At 38.0% G+C, this 26578-nt stretch overlaps 1 protein-coding gene across 3 annotated transcripts; it reads right to left on the bottom strand.

The window, feature by feature from the left end:
- Positions 1-20174: 20174 nt before the first annotated feature.
- On the bottom strand, positions 20175-25433 carry LOC108955711 (disease resistance protein RPV1-like). 3 transcript variants are annotated; one of them, XM_039308303.1, is made up of 5 exons: positions 24865-25433; positions 22882-24013; positions 22466-22741; positions 22222-22360; positions 20175-22128 (listed from the first exon to the last, which is right to left on the bottom strand). In XM_039308303.1, the coding sequence occupies exons 1-5, from the start codon at positions 25395-25397 to the stop codon at positions 21125-21127; spliced, it is 3084 nt and encodes a 1027-aa protein (XP_039164237.1). In that variant the 5' UTR covers positions 25398-25433; the 3' UTR covers positions 20175-21124. The 3 variants fall into 3 exon arrangements, with proteins under 3 accessions (XP_039164237.1, XP_039164231.1, XP_039164241.1); XM_039308297.1 differs by having other exon boundaries at positions 20175-22360; XM_039308307.1 differs by lacking the exon at positions 22466-22741 and having other exon boundaries at positions 20175-22360.
- Between the last annotated feature and the right edge of the window lie 1145 nt (positions 25434-26578).

Here is a 26578-nt window from a genome sequence, read left to right as displayed (position 1 = left end):
AAGAGGTTGGATTGAGTTCTTTGCAATATTGAATGGAGAATCATGTTCTTACATATGGAAGCTGACGCCCAACCTGCCATTGGCTTGGATCATAACCCTATTTTTTTGTCATTATTTCCACATCAACGAAAAGAAGAAGAGAGTTCAGATTTGAAGCGTACTAGATGGAGGATGCGGAATGCAGAGAGAGTTACAATGGGGGAAGTGAAGGTAGCGGTGTTTCAGTTGGGGTCTACTAAGGTCCCAAGTTTGGATGGCTTAAACAGACAATTCTTCCAGCATCGTTGGGAGCTAGTTCAGAGAGATGTGCATAAAATGGCAAATCTTTTGAACCAGTATTATGCATCCAGTCAAGCAATTAATCTAAACAAGTCAAGTATTTACTTTAGGAACTACTGCCCATAGCAATTAAGAAGGAACATAGCATAAGAACTAAGAGTCCCTATCAACGAAAAAATAGGGAAATATCTCGATATTTCGTCGGATTTGGGGTAATCAAAGAAAGAGATGTTCACGCGAATTCTAGCGAGGGTGAATATGAAACTTGAGGGGTGAAAAGAGAACATAATGTCGATAGCGGGGAAGGAGATCCTTATCAAAATAGTTGTACAAGCATTGCCGTAATATGTTATGGCTATTTTTAAGATCTTGCTATCGATTTGTAGATCAATTGAACAAAAGATTGCCACATTGTGATAGAAAAAAAGCAGGGCAAAGATAGACATCCATTGGAAGAAGTCGGAGGTGCTGAAAAAAAAAGAAAAGACTATGGGGGTATGGAATTTAAGGATCTTGTTGCTTGTAATAAGGCCATGCTCGAAAAACAGGCCTAGAGACTCATACAAACCCCTTAAGCCTTATGGAGTAAATTGCTAAAAGGATTATACTTCCCTTCAGGGGATTTCATGAGGGCGAACAAGGGATCTAGACCATCCTGAGAATGGCAAAGTTTGCTACAAGGAAGAGAGGTGATAAAGCATATTGCAAATTAGAGTGAGAGAAGACTAGTCTTTAGCGTGAGGATGCATCGGAGCACCGAAAAACTAAGGAGAACCCCAACATGTGGCTGAGCTAATTGACCAAGAATCCAAACAGTGGGATGAGCATAAGATTGCAGCCTGGTTCGACGACCTAAGTAGCACCGACACTGTGATATGCGACGCGACACAACACGACATGTCAATATGTCATTTATCAAAAAATAGAGAATTCCGACACGTTGAGACATATTATATATTAAATATATATATTTATATATACATAATAAATTATCATTTTTATTATTATTTCAATAAAATTAATTTTATTCAAATTCACAAATAAATAAATAATTTTAAAATCCTAAAATGAATTTATATTAAATACATTAATCCACCATTTATTAATATCATTCATTGCTTCAATTTAACAAATTCAACTTTATTCTAATAATTCATAAAACTTGGAGAAAAAACAAGAAATCGTTGTTATAGACTAGCATGTTAGATATGTCGGAAAATGAAAAAAAGAAATGTAAGGGGTGAAGTGTGTATCACGGAAAGTGAGAGTCGAAAGAGAAGAGAATACTATGTTTTTCTTCTTTCTCCATTTATTATTTTCATTATTATGTTTTGTTTTTTTTTTTTCACATATATACATTTTGACATTTTATTTATTGAAAATTTTTAAAATTGAAATCAATATCGAAATCACGTGTTAGAAACTTGTATGTTGGAATTCGACTCTAGTGTCGAAAAAGTTGACTAGGAGTCAGAATTTCCGACACGCGTTGACCGAGAGTGTCGAGTGTCGAAAGTGTCGAACACTATGTCGAAATATCCAACACGACACGAAAACTCTTAGAGAATGTCGATACTTCATATGTTGGGACAAATTATATATATACACACATAATAAATTATCATTTTTATGATTATTTCAATCAAATTAATTTTATTTAAATTCACAATTAAATAAATAATTTAAAAATCCTAAAATGAATTTATATTAAAAACATTAATCCACCATTTATTAATATCTTTCATTGTTTCAATTTAACAAATTCAACTCTATTCCAATAATTCATAAAACTTGGAGAAAAAATAAGCAATCGACATTACGGACTCTCATGTTACATATGTCGGAAGAGGAAAAAAAAAAAACTTAAGAGGTGAAATGTCTATCACGGAAAATAAAAGTCAAAAGAGAAGATAATACTAGGTTTTTCTTCTTTCTCCATTTATTATTTTTATTAGTGTTTTATTTTTTTCACATCTATACATTTGACATTTCATTTACTGAAACTTTTTAAAATTGACATTGATATCTTAATCACGTGTTAAAAACTCATATATTGAAATTTCAACTTGAGTGTCGGAGAATGTCGAAAAGTTGACCAGGTGTCGGATTTTGACACACGCATTAATCAGTGTCGCGAGTGTCGGATACAAAGAAAGTGTCAACATAATACCAAGGCTCTTCGGTGCTTCATAATCGACGATGACTTATTCAAAGAAATCCCTGTGACGCCGCTTAGCCAATCAATGAACGGAGACAAAATCACATGGACCAACAATAGATCCGAAAGTCAATAGTGGATACAACAGCATACAAACAATAGACGACCAAGCCACATCCCATGCGTCCTTGTCATATCAGACCCGCGAAAAGCTATGGAACTTGATCTGGGACCTTCACACCCATCCAAAGATCAAGTTTTTATATGGAGCCTGTGTACTAATGAGCTACCAACAAAGGAAACCTCTATAAGAGGAAGATGTTACCTAACCAGAGCTGCCCAATGTGTTGCGAAATGCCAGTTCACCTCTTCCTCCTTTGCCAATGGACACGAGATCTGGGCAAATTAGAAACTAGAGCTGAACCCTTCCCCCAACAACATTACCAGAATAGACAAATGGTTGTTTGAAATCCTTACCTCATGCGGCAACCCTCGGCTGAAGGAGCTCGTAGCCGGAGTCTTATGGCAGATTTGGAAGATAAGAAACGCTGCGGTCTTCAAAGGCGAATCACCCGACCACGCGAAGCTGTGCACGAAGCAAACGCAGACCTGGAGCTTTACAATCGGTGGAACCCTAAAAAGCAAAACTGTAGAAACAAAAGCATAGACGCACTCGCAAAATGGGTAGCGCCGGCCAAGAACTACCTGAAACTCAACGTGGATGCATCGTGGACTAAAGGCCAGAGGACGGGATTAGTCGCCGGGGTCTGCAGAGATGAAAACGGGGTCCTCAGAGATGGCTTTGCCGAAAAAATAGACGCCGATTCAGCCATGAAAGCAGAGGCTTTAGCCCTCCGTGTTGCTCTGTCGAAAGTGGCGAAGGAAAGAGAACGAAAGTGCCCCACTTTTCATCTGAACTCCAAACTTGGAAGTACAATCTGACAGAAAATCTGAGGTGGAGAGCTTGATGGGCTTAGCACCAAGCCCATGGACGGTGGAACCAATTCTAGAGGACTGTAAAGTGCTGCTGGCCCAACTCAAGAGGGTCTCCGTATCTTATGGGCCTAGAGAAACCGAGCTGCCTGCCGACTAGATAGCAAAAGTTCACCATGACAACCGTCTTCCTCGAGATTGGATTTTATATCCCCTTCGTCAACTATGGGTCTTAATTATGTAATGATTCCAAACTTAGTTGCGGTTTTGTAATATATTAGCAATGAAAACCATCTTTCGACCAAAAATAAATAAAAATTGCAAAACAAACTAAAAAATCACAAAGGATGTCTTTTTTCCATCTTACCATTATTAAATCTCATTCTCTCCTAAGCTCTGTGATATGGTTGAATAACAACTGCAGCACCACTAATTTCGATAGGTGCAAATTGATTGCCAAAAAAGACAAATTGAGGTGGAATGTCAAACCATTGAAGCCATTTTAATTCAGAAAATAGCTTGTCAAAGTCTCCACTTAAAGTCACTCCCCTCGATTGAAATTTGAACAATATTGTAAAGCTCGATATGACAATAAAGAGAAAAATACTTCTTCCTTTCAAGAATCTAAAAAAAGGCAAATCAATGTGTTACCTGTTGCGAAATTTGTAGTGCGTACACTTTTATCCAAAGCGAAATACATGAAACCTTTTAAAACAAGAGTACCCATGGGGCATTTGTTATGTAGCCAAGGAAGCAACTGGTTTTCAATTCATTAACTATTCTTGTAAAGTGTTTAATCGTAGCTTTTGCCCTTGTATGTCGCCAAGGAAGCACCCTGTTTTCAATTCATCCATTATTCTTTCGAACCGTCTAATCATTGTTTTAAAAACTGAAACTTTTCTTGTGAAGTATGTTTAAAAATTGACGTGGTGGCATTCGTTAGCAATACACACTTTAAATTTGATTTTGGCAGGATTGGAAAAAAGTCGCTTCAAAACCAACTAAAGCTACTAATAAAATTCCATACATGATATCAGTGACTGTGTCAAATAATGTTAAAAAAGTATCAAAGTTTGAAAAGCTTGAGCATTAGTTCCAAACACACAATACTCCGTATAAACTTTTTATTGGATTAGTGTCTTGAGTTTGACCACAAATAAATCAAGATCCAACTTAATGTGGGTATACGAATCTGTGAACGAAGGATTTTGGAGTTTAGACATGAAGCAGATGTTGAGAGGAACAGATTGAGATGTCCATGACGGAGGTCACAAGTAGCCAAAGGTACTGGTCATTGGTTGGGCCTCCGACAAGCCACAAGCCAGTCGCTTATATGGCGTAGCCGTGAGATTACGGATCAAAGTGAGCACTCAAAGACGCTTGGTTAGGCGCCAAAGAGACATGTCCAGTGAGTCGTTTTTCCTCTAGGATTAGATTGGGCTGAAATGTGAGTTGTCGGAAGCAATGTAAGGTACGGTTGACATGGTAAAGATTAGGCTGAAATGTCTGACGCATCCGTATGCAGCTGGTTTAGTTTTTGGAACGTGCTTGTGTATGTAGATTAGGCGCATGAGACAAATTTGAGTACTTGCCCTATTAAGTACAAACAATTCTTTCAAGTGGTGCTAGCATCATCGTCTCACGGTATGATGGTCAAAGGATGTTTCCTTTCTCAAACACAAGGCACTAGGAAGTTTCCAAGCAAGATACAAGGTCTCGGGATAAGTACATTAGAAGTGCCAAAAGTTATGTATAACGCTCACTTCAATGCCAAAAATTTTCTCCGGCTCACTTAAGTGTTAAATCAGAGAAAAAATGATCATTTAAGTGCCAACGGCAAGAAATTCTGCCCAAATTGATTACATGTCATTTATAGTTAAAATTATGATATGACTGAAATTTTTTTTAAAAAATCCAGTCCACAAGGTATTTCCACGTGGCATGCTTGGCACTAAAGTGATTATTTTTTAACAACGACTAACACTAAAGTAATCACTTTAAACAAAATTTGACACTCAAATAATCACTTTAAATAAATTTTGGCACTTAAATGATCACTATTTATAACTTTTGAACGACATCGTTTAGGGGTTATATGCTGATTACATACACCGACGAGCCACGTAGGACTGAAAAAATAATAAAAGGCAAACACATTGAATATCCAACGATCTAGATCGGATTTAACACTTAAATAATTGTTTTTATTTAAAAGTGGTACTTAAGTGATCCCAAGAAAACTTTTAACATTAAAATGAACGCCATATATAACTTTTGACACTTCTAATATCCTTATCCCCACAAGTCTCCCTCTCTCTCGTCCAAGATGTGTGGCTGAGGATTGACCATCCATTTTCCAAGCTAACAGTACGGTTAGCTAAGCATTACAATTGTTTGAACTATTCAATCCAACTTAATTAAGCTTTTGTCAAATATGCACATGCTTTCCTAAGTGGAGAACTAGAAGTCATATATTATCTCAGTTGCTAACATGTATCTAAAGTAATTTCAAACCAATAGTGCCCCTCATTCAACCAACTCAAGAAAAAAGGCACGGGTGAGACATTAAAGGAAAATTCAACCTAGAAATAGCGTTATTTTTGTTGTTGGAGTTTGCTTAATGTCTACAAAACCCTATACATGCATTTCGCGTGTGCTTTGTCAATATTTTCCTTTCTTATTTGAAATTTGTAACTTAACTTTTAAAATAATAAGAGACTGGTGATAAGAATTGAGGACGATATTGTAAATACTAGTACGAGCACCTAAATGAGGTGAATAGGTGCTAAAACAAACTTTTGAGAAGTATAGTATAAAACTTCACTTTTAACCTAAGTTTGTTTGACAATAGACTTTAAAAGAGAAAAGAGACTCTAACAATTAAATAAAGTTACGAGCAAAGTAAATAAATTCAGGGAAGAGAATAAGAACACAAGATTTATAGTGGTTCGGCTTAATCTAAGCATATGTCCACTCTCCCGCACTAACAGCCCACCGGCTGGATTTCACTATGAATCAAAAGAGTCGTTACAATATCACATCCTTGATTCTATAGTGTAGAGACTTTGCTACACTTCCTCAAGGTCTCACAAATGTATAAGCTCTTTTTTGAATACAAGTTTACGCTCAACAAATGAATTAGCAAATAACAATGAGTTTCAGACTTTGGAGGTTCTCTATCGCGCACACACTCGAATAACTAGAGCGTCTTCCTTATATACTCCTCCATGCCTTTATAACCGTTGGCACTTTCCAAATGAGTTCTTCCAATCTACCTGTTTGACAGAATCAATTAAGGAGATCTCGAGTTATTTAAGGAATGTGATGATAGCCCACCAATCCTGCTTGTCTATACAATCAGGATCTAGGTTTCCATAAGTAGAACATTTCAAGTATGCTTCGCCATTCAACAGATCCAAATTACCCGAATTTATTTCAAGACGAATAATAGATTCCAAGATGCTATCTCCAGTCGCAAGATCTTCTTTAGCCGATCGAATCAAATCCTTAAAGAAATACTAAATTCTAGATAAGTCTTCTTCGACGGTTTAGAAACTGTCAATGAGGGCAGACTTTGAATCTTGAGTCTAGCGGTCTGGCAGTCTTCAGACTTTGATGAAAGAGTCTACAAGTCTTCAGACTAGATTGATGGAAACATTTTGTCAGCTTCAAAACAAATAATGAATTTTTCTCCAACAATCTCCCTCTTTTTGATAGTGACAAAACTTTCCTGCAGATTTGGATATTTTTGACTTGTAAGACAATACTCAAGCAAATAAGAATATCTCACAAAAGATAAATGGATTAGTAAATATAGTATTGAATCTGCATCCACAGGAGATAAGTTAGCCCTGTAACAACTATCTTTGCCATGAATTCCACTCGGTGCTTAAGATACTGCAAGCATTAAACGATCAAACATCATTAAACGATCAAATAATCCAAATCCAAACCAGTCACAACCAAACAAAAGTAAAGTCAACCAAACAAGAGTCAAATCTCAAATCTACACTATCTCCCCATTTTTGTCAGCATTAAAAAGGTAGAGATGAAAAGAGAATGGAATTAGGATTGTTTTGGAACGCGAACAAGCTGGAAATCTCCCATCGACTTGACAGTCTCTTCTAGCTTTTTCAAATCCTCCTTCAGTTGCACCACTTCTTCACCCTTGGCAGTTGCTTGAACTTGAAGATTAAGGGCCTGAATTTGATCATGCAAAGAAACTGAAGAGGCTTGATTGGCATTCTACATATTCTAAACTTCACATCCCATAGCATAAATCTGGCCTCGCATCTCCATAAGAACATCAAGCAATCTTCGAAAGTCTGCTGAGTTATCAGTCTGAGTGCTTGCTTCTGCATGGTCGTAGGGAGTAGCGAGATGATGGCATTTCAGCATGAGTACCTAGATTTGGAGATGAAACCTCATGACCTTCCTCGGGGAATTGAGAAGCATATACATCTTCTGGATCTGCAGGAGAACGGCTAACATCTTTACTAGTAAAAGCAATGGAAGAAATACTTCTTTTCTTAATAGCTTCCCTTGTCTCGGTGCCTTCAGGCAGAGAGAAGTACTCTTCATGCTCTGTCTCTTCTTGTTCTCCTCTGCCTTCTTCTTCTGTAGTTCTTTCTTACTCTGCTTCTTTTCCCATCGATTCCCTCTCTTCACTCCTTTGCTCTGTTTCTTCTCTATCTTGATCCTCTCTCTCCTCTGTCTCTGGAACAAAACGTTGTAAATTTCTTAATGCAAGAGCAGAAATGGTGACATCTTCCTCATCTTCTTCATCCTCCAAGAAGAGTGCTCTTCTTTTCTTGGATGGAGCTGTCATGGGCTCCTTCCCTTTCCGTTTTGCAACCATAGAGACTTGGTGAGTCTTGACAGGGGTTTTCTCCTTAAATTGCTCCAAAGCCTTATTCAGCTCCTTCAGATGCATTTTGGAAACCATATTCAGTCCCATCACCATTTGATCACAGGTATGAACACATAGAATCTTGGGAGGCTAAATATTCAAATGTCTGAATAACTTCGTAACAAGTGATGAGTAAAGAAGTCGGCCCTTGTCCTTCACCATCGATCTATACATGTGAAACATGATAGTGTGAGGCAAAGAGAGCTTTTTGCCAGCATTGATAGCATACATCAACTTTGCTTCTGAGTTGAAGACATCAGTCTTTGAAGTTGATTTGGGTCTGAGACAATTGATCACAATCTTGTGAAGCAAGACATTTAAAGCATTCATCCTCAAGTACGAAATTCGACCTTCTGCCATTCCATCCCGAACAAGCTCTATAGTCGCACGACCAATAAACACACTAATTGATTGGAACACTCTTCTCTCTACTCCAATCACATCAGTCAGAGTGTCCATATCAACTACATAGTCCTAGTCTCTAACACTGAAAGAGAATCTATTCGCATCTAAAAAGCTCAGATTTGAATAGAACTACGCAGTAAGTTCTAGATGAGCCACCGTTATTTCAGAGCAAAATTGTTCAAGTTGAAGTAACATAAATTTCTCTTGCAACTTCACATTCAAAGAATCAAGAAAATCAAAGTCCACACTCCTTGGATTCATTACCCCTCTCTTCAGCAACTTAGAGTAAAGTCGCTTGTGTTCCTCACAACAAAACAGATCCTTCCTTTTGCTTCGAATATTCGCTGCAATACCTATTCTAGGCTTAAAGTTAGTGAACATCTTTTTATCATCATTTCCATTAGGTTGACTATGTCCTCCAACACGTGGATTACTAGGGATATTCGCAAAGGCCCTTTCTGCCGAGCCCGCAAGAGCAATTCCCAAACGTTCCATCGTTCGCAAAAAGTGGGTTTCATTTCGATACCCCTTTTCTTTCAGAAATTCATTAATAAAGTTCAATGCAGAGCCTCCATCCTTTAAGGCAGAATACAGTTTGTAGGTAAAGGCGGGCTTAAGGGTTCTTACAGGTTCTGCATCCTCGATAATTTCTTCCTCCGCTTGTTGATAAACATCTTGTTATCTAGCACGAGGAGAATGATGCGGTTGAGAATGTTGTGGACTCTATTGCTATCTTGAGATTCTTCTTCCTCGATGAGGTCAAAATGCGTAGAACCCTCACGCATGTGCTGTGTCCCTTGTTTGCAATCCTTAAGAACTTTCTTTGGGAAGCCATTCTCATAGTCTTTGAGAGATTCCAAACTCGATTCGCGAAAAAGTTGAGAACTTTAAAGATTAAACTAGAGAGTAAAAAGTAAGAAAATGTTGTTCTGTGCTTCTGAGGTTTGTGAAGAAGACGATCAGTAAATAAAGCAATCGAAACGGGGTATATGGATCGTCGTCAAAAGAATAGAAAATGCATTTTCAAAAAAATAACTTCCGTTTTGAAAATAGATAACTGTCATTTTAAAAGATAACTTTTTTTCAAAAATGAATGATTGCAATAATTACGAAAACTGGAGAAGATGACATCAATCAATTACGGATTAATAGACAAACGTACCTTTACGAGTTTTTATCCGAAAGATAAATTTTTAAAATAAAAATAACTTACAGTCGTGATTATTGATTTTTTGAATCTGAGCATCTTTAGACTTTTTAGCTCTGAGTCTGAACTTCTTCAAACTTTAAGATATTAAGTCTTTATCGAATAAACTCAAATTGACTTTTCTCCAGTGGCTTTGTAAAGATATTCGACAACCGATTCTTTGAGTCTATGAATTGAATCAAAACTTCTCCATTTTGAACATGGTCTCTAATAAAATGATGTCGAATCTCTATATACTTTGCTCTTGAATGAAGAATTGGATTTTTGGTGAGATTAATCACGTTGGTGTTGTCACATCTAATCTCAGTGCATGAGTCTTCGATTCCAAAGTCTCTTAGCCGTTGTTTTATCCACAAGATTTGAGAACAATAACTTTCAAGAGCCACATACTCCGCTTCTGCTTTTGAAAGAGTTACAGTATTTTGCTTCCTTGAAAACCAAGATATTGTCCTATTACTAAGTAATTGACAAGTGCCCGAGGTGCTCTTTCTATCAACTATGCATCCTGCTAGGTCTGCATCTGAGTATCCAATGAGAGTCAAGTCTCATTCTTTAGGATACCAGAGACCCAAATTAGAGGTTGTTGCAACGTATTTGATGGTGCGTTTTGCAGCGCTTAAAAGAGATTCTTTGGGATCTGATTGAAATCTGGCACAAATATAAACACTAAACAAAATGTCAGGTCTAGAAGTAGTAAGATAAATAAGTGAACTAATGATACTCCTGTATAACTTCTTGTCAACTTTCTTTCCTCCTTCATCTTTGTCCAGTTTCGAGAAACTTGACATTGGTATATCAGTCTTTTTGCAATTCTCCAAACCGAAATTTTTAACAAGTTCTTTAGCATATTTTTCTTAGTGAATGAAAGTTTCTTCCTTCAATTGTTTTACTTGAAGTCCGAGAAAAAGTGATAGTTCACCCATCATGCTCATTTCAAATTCATCCGCATAGACTTAGAAAATTTCTTGCACAGATTTTCGTTAGATGATCCAAAAATAATATCATCGACATAGATTTGAACAAATAAATTTTTTTTGCTTTCTCTTTTAATAAACAAGGTAATGTCTACTTTACCTTTAACAAAATCATTTTGAATTAAAAACTTACTTAACCTATCGTACCAAGCTCGATATGCTTGCTTTAAACTGTATAGCACCTTTTTTAGTACGTATACGAGTCCGGGTTTCCTTGGGTCTTCAAAGCCGGGAGGTTGTTCCACATAGACTTCCTCTTAGATAAATCCGTTTAGGAAAGCGCTTTTGACACCTATTTGAAATAACCTGAAATTCTTATAACAAACAAAAGCAAGTAATAATCTAATTGCTTTTAATATTGCTACTAGTGCGTAAGTTTCATCATAGTCTATCCATTCTTCTTGCGTATATCATTTGGCCACGAGTCTTGCTTTGTTCCTAATAACTTTTCCTTTTTCGTCCATCTTGTTCCTGAAAACCCATTTAGCTCTAATGACAGATTTACCTTTTTGTTTCGAAGTCAATTCACAGACATTATTAATACTGAATTGCTTGAGTTCTTCTTGCATAGCTTCAATTCAGCTTTCATAAGATAAAGCTTTCTCTATGCTTTTGGGTTCTATTTCAGAAATAAGAGCCACAGCGCTAGACTCTTCACGCCTTTTGGATCTTATACAAATCCCTTCATCAATGTCACCAATAATGAGTTTTTTGGGATGACTAGACTTGTGCTTCCAGTTGCTAGTTGGTTTGACAGACTACTGGTCTTTTACTTCATTTGATTCTTCAATGATCGTTCGTTGCTGGTCTTCTGAAGTTTGAGCTGCTTTTGGTGATTTAGACTTTGTAGAGTCTGGAGCAGATTCAAATTCTTCAAGTTGAGTCTGAATCGATTGATTTTGTATAAGGTCTTGAAATTTAACATTCATTGATTCCTCCACTGATTGAGACTTTGTTGTAAACTTTGTAAGCTTTGCTGGTGGTTGAATATCCAAGGAAGATGCCTTCGTCTGATTTTTCTTCAAACTTACCAATTCGATCATTTGCATCCAAACACATGAAAATAGAAAACAATTGGCTTTTTTTTTCCATTGAACAACTCATAGGGAGTTTTCTCCATAATAGGCATTAAGAAGAGTCTATTAATAATATAACATGCTGTAGAAAATGCTTCAGCCCAAAAATGAGAAGAAATATTGCTTTCAGTTAAAAGAGTTCTAGCCATTTCTCGCAACGATCTATTCTTCCTTTCCACAACTCCATTCTGTTCTGGAGTGTATGGATAAGAAAACACATATTGAAAACCAGATTCATCACAGAATTTAGCAAAGTCTTGATTTTTAAACTCACCTCCATGGTCTCGCTCGTATGCTTGAAATAACATACTCTTTTCTCATTTTAAACTTTCTTAGCAAATTTTATAAAATAAGAAAATGTTTCAGACTTACTTGCCAGGAAATATACCCAAGTGAATCGTGAATAATCATCTACTATTACTAGGCAATATTTCTTACCTCCAATGCTCTAGGTTCTGTGGTCCAAAGAGATCCATATGCAAAAGCTGCAGCACACGATTAATGGAAACTTGATTTATTGGTTTGAAGGAATTTCTAACATGTTTTCCCAACATGCATGGTGTGCATAGATCAGATTTTTGGTATGTCAGGTTGGGTAGTCCACGAATAAGTTTATTTGCAGAGATCTTGGCTATTTACTTCATGTTGATGTGGCCAAGTTTTCTATGCCTGAGATTAGCTTCCTCTTGAATTGAAATTAGAAATTAGGATTTTTCTGGTTTGATATCCAGAAGATAGATGTTCCCATGTCTTCGCCCCGTGAAAGTCTGAGAGAAGTCTTTATTGGTTCCTGAACATATTCCTTCTTAAAAGTTAATTTTAAAACTTGTGTTGCACAGTTGGCCGATGCTCAGCAAGTTATAATTGAGTCCTTCCACTAAGGAAACGTTACTAATTGTGAGACTTCCAATCTTTACGATTTCGTATCTCACAATTCTGCCTTTGTTATTTCTACCAAAAGAAACTTTTTCACCATTAACTTGCATAAGCTTTATGAAACAACTTGAGTCTCCTGTCATATGTCTTGAGCATCCACTATCCAAGTACCATTTAATATTTTTCTTGATAGTGACATGTATTTAAAAAAGAAGCTCATGCTTTCTTTGGTACCCATACTTTCTTGGGTCCAATAGAGTTAGTGCAATATACAGTCTTTGCCCAAACCTTCTTAACAAGTTTCCAAACCATAGGACATTCTTTCCCAAAATGTTATGAGCTGTTGCACTTAGAACATTTGAGAGCACATGGCCTACGGGTTTACAAAGACTTTTTAAAAATGATTTATATAAAAATCTTTTGTAGGTCTTTATTTAATTCTTTCCTTTACTTTTGGAAAATCAATTAGAGTGATAGTTTCAGCAGTCATTTCTAAGCCTAATTGTTAAAGTAAGGTCTTTGCGCTAAAAGAATCTTTTCTAATTTCTCAGATCTTATAAAAAAAACCTTTTCGAAATACTTGAAATATCATTTTTCAAAAGTGCATTTTCTTTTGAAAGCGAGTCTGCATTTTCTTTCAAGGTAATAACAATTTTATCTAAATTTTTGACTCTTTCTTTCCAAACAATCTCATGTTGCTTGGTGCAGAATTTTCCCTTTTTAGTTTGGAAATCCTCTTGAGAGGTTTTGAGATTAAGACACAGTTCATCAATATATTTAGAGACTTTAGTAGGAATTTTTAAATTACTTACCTCGATTTCACTGTCTGAGTTTAAGTCTATCTCGGAGTCGAATTTGATTCTGATTGTGCCATTAGACAAATATTAGTATAATCATCATCACTCTCTTCACATTCGGTATCACTCCAAATTTCTGCATTGAGAGCCTTTATGTATTTCTCAGCTTTTCCTTTCTTTTTCTTCAGTATGGGACAGTTGGGTCTGATATGTCCATTTTTCTTGCATTCAAAACGGATCACATCCTTATTGGATTCATTATCCTCTGCTGATTTATTTTGAAACTTTTGAGAGCTTTGTTTCTTCCAATTAAATCTTCTTCCATTTTTGTTCAATATTCTGAACCTTCTTATCATGAGAGTAAGTTCTTCATCGTCCATATCGTCTTCAGAATCTGTAACATCAGAATCATCATTAGATTTTAATGCAATAGATTTTTTACCTTTGGGATCTCCATCTTCATTGATTTGCTCTACTTCATAAGACTGAAGAGTGCCAACCAATTCGTCAACGAAGAGTGGCATGATTCTTTGTGTCTCCCTTATTGAGGTATTTATGTGATTCCAATCTTTGGAAAGTCCACACAGTAATTTGTTAACCTTCATGGGTCCAGAGATTGGTTGACCTTGATACTCAAGACCATTCACGATTTCTGTAAAACGACTAAACATGTTAGTGATAGATTCTCCTTATTTTATCTTGAATGCTTCATATTGACCAAACAAAATATTGATTCTGGTTTCTTTCACTCGATCAGTTCCTTCATAGGTGATGTGCAGTCTATCCCAGACTTCTTTAACTGTTTCACAAGAAGATATTATGTTATATTCAGTAGGATATAATGCACAATATAAGGAATAAATTGCTTTTGCATCAAGAACTTGTCTCTTGATTATCTCTTCTTGAGTCATCTCGTTGGACTCAACAGCTTCTTTTCCCCTTTTTGAGACTATTGTAGTTTTAGGAATGATTCCTTTGCCTACCACATCCCATTCAAGAGGGTCTTTCGATCTTAGGAAAGTCTTCATCTTGTTTTTCCATATACTGTATTCCTTCCCATCAAAGTAAGGCGATCTGGTGTTGCTTTGCCCTTCAACCAAACCTGGAGCCAACATACTAGCCATTGATAATTAACTCTGAAGTAAAAACAATTCAATTTAAATGAGTACACAGGCTCTGATACCAATTGTAAATGCTAGTACGAGCACCTAGAGGGGGTGAATAGGTGCTCAAACAAACTTTTGAGAAGTATAGTGTAAGACTTCACTTTTAACCTGAGTTTGTTTGATAGTATATTTTAAAAGAGAAAAGAGACTCTAACAATTAAATAAAGTTACGAGCAAAGTAAATGAGTTCAGGAAAGAGAATAAGAACACAAGATTTATAGTGGTTCGGCTTAATCCAAGCCTACGTCCACTCTCCCACACTGACAGCCCACCGGCTGGATTTCATTATGAATCAGAAGAGTCGTTACAGTATCACATCCTTGATTTTACAGTGTAGAGACTTTACTACACTTCCTTAAGATCTCACAAATGTATAAGCTCTCTTTTGAATATAAATTTATGCTCAACAAATGAATTAGCAAAGAACAAGAAACTTTAGACTTTGGAAATTCTCTATCGCGCACACACTCGAATAACTAGAGCGTCTTCTTTATATACTCCTCCAGGCCTTCATAGTCTTCCTTATATACTCCTCCAGGCCTTCATAACTGTTGGCACTTTCCAAAGGAGTTCTTCCAATCTACCCGTTGGACATAATTAATTAGGGAGATCTCAGATTATTTAAGGAATATGACGATAGCCCACCAATCCTGCTCACCCATACAATCAGGATCTAGGTTTCCATAAGTAGAACCTTCCAAGTATGCTTCGCCATTCAACGGATCCAAATTACCCGAATTTATTTCAAGACGAATAATAGATTCCAAGATGCTATCTTTAGCTGCGAGACCTTCTTTAGCCGATCGAATCAAATCCTTAAAGAAATACTAAATTCTGGATAAGTCTTCTTCGACGGTTTAGAAACTGTCAATGAGGGCAGACTTTGAATCTTGAGTCGGCTTGATGCGGTGGTCTTCGGACTTTTGAAGAAAGACGCAAGTCTTCAGACTAGACTAATGGAAACGTTTTGTCAGCTTTAAAATAAATAAGGAAGTTTTCTCCAACAGATATAAGGTGTCGATGATGACGATTTTATAAAACCGCCACCTGTGTGGGATGGGTTGGTTAAAGAAAAAGTGCTCTACAAGAGCGAGACTTGACTTTGCTTTTTGCTTTTCTTTTTTCGCCATTTGTTTAACGAGTAGGAGAATCCTTACTTAAGGGTAAACTGGAAGGACCTAAAGCGAAATCAATTCCCTTTTTATAGTTATGATATTAGATTGGATATTAACTAGACGCAACGCGTGCCATTACAAGATTGAGCTAGTCAAACCAATTGAAGTTTCAAGAACAATTCTCTCTTTAAAAAAAAAGAAAAAGAAAAGAAAATCACATTTTTTTTTTAACTTGACTATTTACTAACTACATTTGGACAATGGGTAGTGGCAGCTATGGATATTTTTAATTTTAAATACTAAAATGATGAAAAAAAAACTCATGGACTCATGTAAAATTGATTCAAGCTATCATTATATTAAGTACTTTAAATTGAGGAATCAAAAGCGACGATGTAGAGTTTAAGAGGAAATAAATGCTTATTAAGAAAAGTAAAAAGGCAAAGCCATTGCCAATGAAAGTGAGAGAGAATTTATAAAATAAAATAAAATAAATCACTCTTTCTCATACACTTAACCTAATCCAATTAACAAGGTCAACCTTCTAAAACCGTAAATACAACTATAATATTTTCTTAAATGAACTCTTAAGGCGATTTTGCTATCATATCTATTAAGAAAAAAGAAGAATGAAAAGAGAGAGCCCTAATTAGTAGAGGAAGGGATAGGTATCATCAAATTCAAAATGAAGAATTTAAATGTCAAACATTGGTTTCGTAAATCATAGGAGCGCCGTAATAATTCAACTGTACTAGATACCAAGTACACATGATTAGTGTGAATTTGACACTTTTTATTCAATGTCGAGTTTTTGTTTGGTTATTAGTTTTACAACTGGCATCAACTATCTAATATTATAATGGAGCAAGAAATCTTCATTTATCTGATCAATGATGCTTGTTTTATATCTATTTATAATTGTAGTCTTTCTAATAATCAATATATTCAACTAAATATGAATACTATATACTTTTAGTAAACAAGTTTTTTTTTTTTTATGTGGAATAGTAGTTAAGTGATTTTAACTTTGTTATAAATTAAATTTTTGAAAGATATAATTCACAGCAAGAAAAGCGTAGAGAATAAGTACTCTCTCTCTCTCTCTCTCTCTCTTCGATTGGGTTTTTGGCTGTGCATGCAGACTAAGAAGATGGGAAGAGCATGAAATGAATTCCTGAAGTCTGAAGATTAAATTATGGAAGAGTGCTTCTCAAATGCTTTCTCCCGCTGGAACAATTGTTGATAGCTAATAATTTTGTGTGCTTTTTCTCATAATTTAGAGATATCATTCGATGCTACCTTTGGACAAGCATGTAGTCTCTTCAATTCTGTAGTCATTTTTTATTACATATACGTGTTAGTGGTGCTCTGGGACGGCTTTCGGATTCATAACAATCATTTTGCTTTTGCTTTTGCTTTTACAAGTGATTTTGAACATGGATTTGTACTCTTCCGCTAATCTAATATCTGAATTAACATTTAAAACAGAGTGAAGTCTACATTGTTTACCCCTTTTTTCATTGTTCTACATCAATTGAATAAGACTTCAAGAATATATGCTTAACTTTTCTTGGCCAGTGTTCAGAAGAAAGGAGAACATCTCAAGCAAAAGTTAGCCCGGAAACTTGGAGGGAACTCGAACGTGAAAGAAGTTAGTGTTGGGCTAATCATTGGGATCAATGTACTACTTTTAGGAAGATGTGGGAGGGCTCTGATTTTGTTGTCGTAGTTTTCTATTGGAGCTTTAGATTGTTTGCAGTTGGATGGGTTAGGATCACCACATGTGATTAGTGGGAGGTTCAATTGGTTTCTAAACTCATCTATTGTCTTCTCTTTCTTGTTATGTTGTGCATGTTGTGTACACATATTAAAGTTATAAACTCATCTGATATTTTATCTTTTTGTAATGCAAATATTAAAGTTCAATCAATTGAAGTGTTTAATGATGAGTTGATAATGGTGGATCTATTGCCAACAGCACAATGCAAAATGCTTAGCATTCTGTTTTGAACCCGGAACCAATGAATGGACGAGGGTACTTTGGACCAATGTCTTCGTTGGATTGTTGTGCTCATTACTGCTTTGCAGGTCATTTTTCTTGACGTCGTTTTATATTTTCTTTTTACTTCCTCGACTGATGAACTCATTTCAGTTTGTTATCAGTACCACTTTACTGCAATTAAGTGCTTGGACATTCCATTGCAGCGGAAACGTCTATATCTGTTATGAACATGCAGAGAGTTTTCTCATCTGTCAAAGCTAAATCTAGTTGTCATTGGGGCCAATACTCTCAGTCAACCAACATTCTCACATTATTCTCTAATTGACTGAACATGAATGCAAGAAAAACCATATTTACACATCAATAAAACACCACAGTACTAAAATTGACATACATTAATCCATATCAGTATGTGGCAACATTAATTTACATCCCTCCTAAAAGCAATAACAAAATAGAAAGCAACATTTGCCGGTCTTGTTGGTATTGCTAGTCCTCATGCTCTCACATTTCTAAAAAAAAATGGCACTTCTTCCGCCACTTTCATCTTGAGAGTTATTGCTTGGGCCATTGCAATAATTAGCAACCATGGATGCAATTTCTGCACTTCCTATCGAACTTTCCAAATGAATTCCCTTCCATAATATGACAGCATGTTGGATAACAGGCGAGACTTGTTCACGTGGTAATATTTGACAACATGAATTATGAAAAGATACAAAACAAAACTTTTGCGCTCCCAAAGTCACATAACTTTGGCTAGTGAGCGTGCAGGTTAACCTTTTGGAGACGAGCATAAAATGAAGTAAAAGCAGCAAAAATGTATATGGCGACCAATCACCCAAGAATGAAGAACATTACAACCCAGACTATTACGAGGCAGCTCTCTTTATATCAAAGCATCTTTACAGTTTTCAGCTTTGCCATCATACTGAGAACAAGGTTCAGGTAGAGCTCATCTTTTTCGGTCATGGAAAAGAAGCAGTGCTTGAGAGACAAAACGTTTGGGTGGTTTACAAGATTCATGGTTTGAAACTCCCGACTTTTGTACCATTTGTCTTGTAGAACCTTCTTAATGCCAACTGTTTCACCAGTCTCCAAGCATTTTGCATCAAATGAGCAAAAGAGTTCAATGGAAATTCCGATTTTGAAACAAAGAACAAGGAAATAGGCCAACTAGTGCCGGGAATTGAAAGAATGGCTCACCTGGAAGACTATTTCAAATGATCCTGGCCCACTCAGCCATATAGCTTATCGTCTCCAATGACAAGAAGCAAAACTGTTCAAGGAAGCAAGTGATTCACCTTCTCATCCCTAATTTTTGTGACAGTCTTCTCATCGGGCAACCTATCAAAAGCCACAGTGTTCCCAGGGAGATCACGTAAACCAGACACAGGCACCACGCTCACAAGCCATTATATCTTGTACAGTTGGCTCACTGTCCAACTCGCCCTCTCTTCTCAAGGTCAGATATCACCAAGTTATCTACATATAGAGAGACGAGATATGATGACCAAAAACAGAAAGAACTGAAATTACTGCAAAGCTGAAAACACACTAGAATTAGACATAAGTGGGCACGTTTTAAAGCTGTGATAACAGATCATCTAACACGATTCTTGACTGAAGCAGTTGGACAAAATCGTCCAGAGCACATTAAACATCCGAAGGGAAGAGTGATCCAACAACTTCATTAAACTAAAACGTACCACAGATTGAATTCACAACATTAAGAGAGGAGAGACTTTGGAAACGAGATAGCACCTGTTAGTTTGCAGTCAAAACAATAAGAACTGCTCAGAAATCACCATGGTATCAGAACCAACTGAAGCAGAACACGCTAGCTGACTATTCACAACCATTTGCTTGCAAAGGAAGCACAGATTATACACACCATAAATAGAAGAAACTTTCTGCCCAAACTCTAATAAAGTTCATACAATTTAATCAAAATCAAATTGTGAATATGGAACCTTAAGAGGTGACTCGTGCTTCAAATTGACTAAATCCAAATTATCAACTGATTTGCATTCATCGCAAGAACAGGGATTGTGACAATGGAATAATTAAGAGTAGCTAGCATTTTCCATCTAATGAGAACAAATGTCAAATTCTTCAGGACATCACATTCCACAGCAAGCAACCAAGATCAAGTTCGCAAGATCAAAGTGGAAGAAAAAGCTATACAGCCATGAAATGACGAAGGAAAGCAGCTTTTTTTTTTCAAACTCACAATTAAAGCATATTGATACAGAACCTGGGATGTACCTTGATTGATCCAGACATGATGGATGGAAGAGAGAAGACAATCGAGCACGTCGGCCTCAAATAAGCCAGCGGGTTGGTGGTGAGGAGGCGGCAGCGACCAGAGGCTTCATCTCGAGACTCTAGCACTTGCTCAGAGCAGGAAGCGCGAAAAGCAGAATCATCCCTCTGGACCTTCCTCTCCGGTCCACTATCTTCTCCAATTGTCTCGGTAAGCCTCTGAGCTTGCAAGTGTTTTGGCCTTTCCTCTCGAATCTGCCCGCTTTACAATAAATCTCACGGTTTGGCAACTGCTAGCAAGTAGCAACGCTCACTACTAGAACATTCTAAATCCAATTCCGAGGATCTGCCAAATTCTCCGAGGACCTGCAATAGTGAATCCACAACCTCTTCAAAGATTCCAAGTGGTTTAGACTTTCTAAACTTCTTAGCTTTGGACATTTTAGTACTCTGAGCTTCCTTGACTTTCTCAATTTCAATAGGTCCGACATCCTTTCCATGGTACTGCAATCCACGGCCAATAGGAAGCACAGGGATCCCAATTCTTCAAGACCACGACTAACTTGCATCCGAAAAGATCTACCTCTTGCAGATTCTTAATGTGCAACAACCTTTTTGGAGTACATTGCACAAAGCATCTTTAAATAGCTTTATCTTTCCATTTCCAACTAAGACAAGTGCATCGAGAATTCTAAATAAGCACTTCCGCACAGAGAGGGCCTCCAACTCCTCAACGAATATACCATATAAGTCCGACACTGAACAACTACAGAATCACAAGATTAGCAAGTTTCTCAAATGGGAGAAGTACGGTGATCTTGTGGTTGTCAAATGTCAAAGTTCTAACTCTTAAACAAGACAGGAGCTGGGGAGGTTGCATATTCTTGAAGAGATACGGTACCGATGCTAGTCACAGGAGCTGCGACACTCTCCAGCTTTTATATAGCATGTCTATTGGTGGCTTATCTCAGACAAGTCAAACTTGAGGGAAGCACTGGCAACTGTTTAATCCTAGGACATGATTCTAGACTAAGTGTTTGGAGATTAGAGAGGTGACTGACAGTAGTGGGTAATCCAGATACAAGTGTGTCTGACAAGTCTAGGATCCTCAAACATGACAATTTTCCAATTTCTTCAGGGATTTCGCCAGTCAAGTTTTGATATCCTCTAGCATTTAATTCTTCAAGCTTCTCCACCAGCCCAATTGCACTTGGTAATTTTGTTATCCCCCTTATGTGGCTCATCCTAAGTACTCTTAGTTGCTTTAGATTGCCGATTGAATGAGGTAGTCCACATATATGTGTGTCTGACAAGTCTAGGATCCTCAAACATGACAATTTCCCAATTTCTTCAAAGATTTCACCAGTCAAGCTGTGACATCCTCTAGCATTTAATTCTTCAAGCTTCTCCACCAGCCCAATCGCACTTGGTAATTTTGTTATCCCCCTTATGTGGCTCATCCTAAGTACTCTCAGTTGCTTTAGACTGCCGATTGAATTTGGTAGTCCACATATATGTGTGTCTGACAAGTCTAGGACCTTCAAACAAGACAAACTCCCAATTTCTTCAGGGATTTCGCCAACCAAGTTCCAACAATCACTAACGTCTAACTCTTCAAGCTTCTCCATAAGCCCAATCACCCTTGGTAATTTTGTAATCCCAATTATATGGCTCATCCTAAGCACTTTCAATTGCTTCAAATCGCCGATTGAATCAGGTAGGTGACCAATACTTGTCCATGACAAATCCAGCTCAACTAATGATTGTAATTTTCCAACTGAGTCTGGAAGTTCCTTTATCTTTGTACACTGGTATAAATTCAACCGGGTAAGTTCCACTAGCCCTCCAATCGAGAATGGCAGTTTGCTAATCTGCCTTTGTGATACATCCAAGGTCAACAATGACTTCAATTTACCAAACGTCTCCGGAAGTATAAATTTATCCAATATATCAGGCATGACAATCTCTGTCAAATGTTGTAGACATCCTATTACTTCAGGCAACTCTTGAAGAGACTGACAACCATTCAAGTTCAAAGCAATTAGGGAATCTAATTTACCAATGGATGGGTCAATTTCAATTAGGTTGCAACAATCTTCAAGAATCAATCTCTCCAAGGACACCAACTTAGACAAATCAGGTGTTCTCGTCAAGTATTTGCAGTTGCTGAGATCTAGTACTTTTAGTTTACTTGCCCCCTACAAGCCAATTTGACGAAATACATGTTAAGAAACTACCTTTACGAAAATGAAGCAACAAAAGCAATGATAAGTGTATAATAGGGAGCAGGACTCGTGTCATACTCTGATATAGTTCCAACCAATCCACGCCTCCGTAATATCGCTCCATGAAATGTCAAGAACGACTAAATTAGTCGGATGAAAGTTGGTTGCCATAAACTCGGAAGGGCAATGTCGCCAAGAAAGCCATTTTAAACTGGAGAGAAGATTATTGAAGTTTCCTTCAAAGAACACTCCATCCCCTTGGAAGAATCTCAGGTTTTGTAAATTAGCAAATTGATCATGCTTTAGAATGCCTGCATGAAATCCTAACGACAGTGCTTCTATTTTAGTATTTACCTGAAAATGGAAACGCCAAGAAGTTCCATGTGAAGGTCAAAAGAAAACAAACGCAAGCACTAATAGCGATTAATTTTTCCTTTTGCAAGAATAGTCTAGAACAATTCACGTGAAAATAAATTGTTGTTCCTTTTTCATACCTCTTTTCGCTTCAAAATGGTCATGGCGTTCTCAGGATGCCACACTCTACTACGTTCGTAGGGATATTTGAAATTCTCTTCACAAACGATATCCCTTCCAAAGATCCGCACTTGGTCATGCATCCAAAAAGTATTATCCTTGATTTTTATCAAGGACATGAGATAGAGGGCGTCAATGGCATTGCGTGGGTAGTATCCAAGGGCATCCCACATGTAAAAAGGGTATGTTTTATCCACACCAATGAAAAAACAAGCTATATCCATAAATACTTCCCTTTGTGCATTATCTAACCTTTGATAAGTTATCATCAATGCACTTCGGACTCTTTTATGAGGAGCATCTTGTAGCTTCTTCAACGTCTCTTTCCAAAAATCTTCAGGTTTACCATTAAGGGAGGAACCTACAACCTCAAGAGCTAAAGGAAGCTTTCCCAAAATATGGACAATATTTTTTGAAAGGGAGACACAATGATTTGGTGGATAGTCTCTTCTAAAGGCATACCTACTGAAAAGCTTGAGAGCATGATGTTCTTGCATCACCTCTACTTCATAAGTCAAAATTTTTGCAGACTTTTTTACAAGGCCTTCACTTGATGCTTCTCCCTCAATCTTTAGGATATCTCGGTACCTAGTAGTTATGATAATCCTACTACCAGAACCAAACCAATCACCTCTGTCTGCTAGATTTCTTAGTTGCTCTTCCTCATCCACGTCATCAAGAACGATGAGAATTTTTTTATTCCTAAGTACTCCTCTCGTAATCATGTTGATCACACAATTCTCCCTATAAATTTGGTCGCTAGAATGAGAATCAAGGAGCTCTTTTAACAATTGCTTTTGCAAATATACCACTCCATGGCGTCGTGACAATTCCCCAACGTCCGCGAGGAAACAACAATGGTGAAAACTAGAAAGTAGTTGGTTGAAAACAACCTTGGCAAGTGTTGTTTTGCCAATGCCGCCTATTCCATAGATTCTTAGAAATTGTACCCTATCAGACTTCAAATCCAGCTTTTTGATTATAGCTTCTACACGATCTTCAACTCCAACTAAATCTTTCGTCACATTTTCATATATGACCTTCAGCTTAACCAAAACAGTGCGACGTACAGACCGGATGAGATCTCCTTGGCTGTCATAGAAGTAACCAACATGTTAGGGATAACTTTTATATTGTAAAACTACTCCTAAGTGACTCAATTGCCCTCACATGTTAAGGAAATTACGGAAAAAACAAAAACAGACGCCAAAACATTCCCCATTTTTCCCGATCTGTCTCCGCTCCCCAACTTCAGTCACCATCGGTCCATTGCCATGTCCCTTGCCAGCCATGCCGCTGTTGACGTAACCATCACGTGGGTCATGGCCTTGCGACCGCCGGAGATGGTGTCACCGGCCGTGAGCGGATCTGGGCTTGGGACTTCGGGTCTGATGTTACCAAGCCCATATCCGGTGTCACCAACCTTGGGCGGTGTCCCCAGCCCATATCTGACTTGCCACAGTGAGTGAGAGAGAAAGGTTGGGGGTTGGATGGTCGGCGGTGGCCTCAGGCGGGTTGGTGCCAGGCTGGCGACCAAGAAGTGACGGCGACTGATGGACAAGGTGCTGCAGTGGCTGGCCAGCGGCTTTGGTGTAGCTGCTCGGAGATCTGTTACTGTTCGTGGCTACTGTGCCAGTGACTGAGAGTGGGAGGAGAGAGATTCAGGATGAGTAGGGTGCGCTACACCGCAATAGCGCCATCACCGGAGCTACCGCCGCAATACGGCTGATAGCAGCCACTATTGGCCACTGCCAGTGAGAATCCATTCTCGCCACAATAGTAACCAATAGCAGCAGCGGCAGTGGCCACGAGCAACCGCTGTTTGAACTATATAGAAGCGACCAGATGAATAAACTATACTTTCAACAACAATACCGCAATTAAACTGAATCAAGAGGAAAAAGGAATCTACGTATGACAGTTGAAAAGTTTAAAACATTTACCCTTTATGTTCCTGTTCCTGCCAGTTCCATCCCCTTATCTTGCCCACCTCAATGAGAGCCTTTTCCCATGACTTTACCTCAGCGGAGAACTCCTTCTGGTGCTCCGAAAGAGCTTGCCTATATAAGTTTGGCTCAAGTTCGTTTGTTCTGAGCTTGACGACATCAGGTTCCACATCCAAGAAAATGGGTAGAATCTCTTTGTTCTCGTTCGATTTCGAGGTGCACTCAACCATGTGTGCGAGCTCTCGAAGGCACCAGGGACTTGAAGCATAAGTTTTGGAGAATATGGGAATGTAGATCTTGGAGTCCTCAATCGCCGGTAGAAGCTCACGAATTTTTTTACCCACAGGAAGGGATTCAGTGTCCCTATAGATGATGATCCCAGCCTCTTCCAGGTTATTATAAAGACAATCGGTGAATTGATAACGGGTGTCTGGCCCTCGGAAACTCAGAAAAACATCGTATGAATGTCCAGATAACGCCTGTGAATTCGACCCTTCCTCCATGGTAGGATCTGTAAACGCCAGAGACATCAAATCCTCTCTCTCTCTCTCTCTCTCTCAGGAAAGTTTGCTTTGAGGGTGCTTGGATCTGAGCGACGGCTTTCAATAAGATAACCTCTCAGTCTCTGGAGTCATCGGGGAAGGGAATAAGGTACCGGATTTCGAATATTCCTTTCCTGAGTCAATATAATAATAATCTTCTATTTTATCTATAGATACAACCAAGGAAGCACGGACACGTTCGGAGGGCCTCCGTGTCGTGTCGGACACGCTCGGACACGCGGTCAACCCGTGTCGGAGTTTTCGACACGTGGTCAACTCTTTCCGACACGCGCGTCGGAGCGTGTCCGGAGGTTTGTGGGCGGATCTGCAGGTGGGAAGGGAAGAAGGTGATGGAGGGCGGAGGCAAGGGTGAGGGAGCCGAGGCAATGCTGCAAGCGACGGTGAGAGAGCCGAGGCGACACTGCGAGCGACGGCGAGGGAGGGCTGCGACCGCCGGCAACGCCTAGATGGAAAACAGCAACACCGCGATGGAGGGCTGGACGCGAGGCTACGATGGCAAAGGGCGCAACGGAGGCGAGGCAGCAGCAAGAGAGGTGGAGACCGAGCAAGGGAGAGGAGAAAGAAAGCGATTGCTAGGGTTTTTGTTTTAGGAAGAAGAGCAAGGAGAGAGACGCGTCACGACTTCTGGCTTTGGGAAGAAAGAAAGCCTGTGCAACGTACCTCGTGCAGCGTGATTTGGGAAGTGACAGAGGCGCAGGCGGTGGGTGGGGTGGGGGAAGAAAAGGGAAGCTGAAATAAATGGGTGGGATCCATTTAGCTCTAAAAAAAATAGTAAACGTTAAATAATTTTTTTTTTTTTTTGGTAACCAACGTTGAATAATTTTATTAACACATGGTAATGCTAAAAAATAAATAAATCAATGGGTTAAAATGTTATTTTGAAAAATAAAAGTACTAGATATTAATATTATTAGTGTAAATTTATTGTAAGTTATTTATTTATGAATTTGAATTAAATTAATTAAAAATAAAAATATTTATTTAATATATAACGTGTCGGAACGCGTCGGAATTCTCTATTTTTAAGAAATGACGTGTCGACGTGTGGTGTCGTGTCGTGTCGCGTGTCCGTGCTACCTAGGATACAACTGTCGTCATTTAATCAATTCGATTTGTCTTCACGTACAACTCGTCTATTTGATAACGTT

This window comes from Eucalyptus grandis, chromosome 1 (assembly GCF_016545825.1).
Source record: "Eucalyptus grandis isolate ANBG69807.140 chromosome 1, ASM1654582v1, whole genome shotgun sequence".
Lineage (NCBI taxonomy): Eukaryota > Viridiplantae > Streptophyta > Magnoliopsida > Myrtales > Myrtaceae > Eucalyptus > Eucalyptus grandis.
Note: the sequence above shows the minus strand (reverse complement) of the source record. Positions and strands in the feature narration are given on the sequence as shown.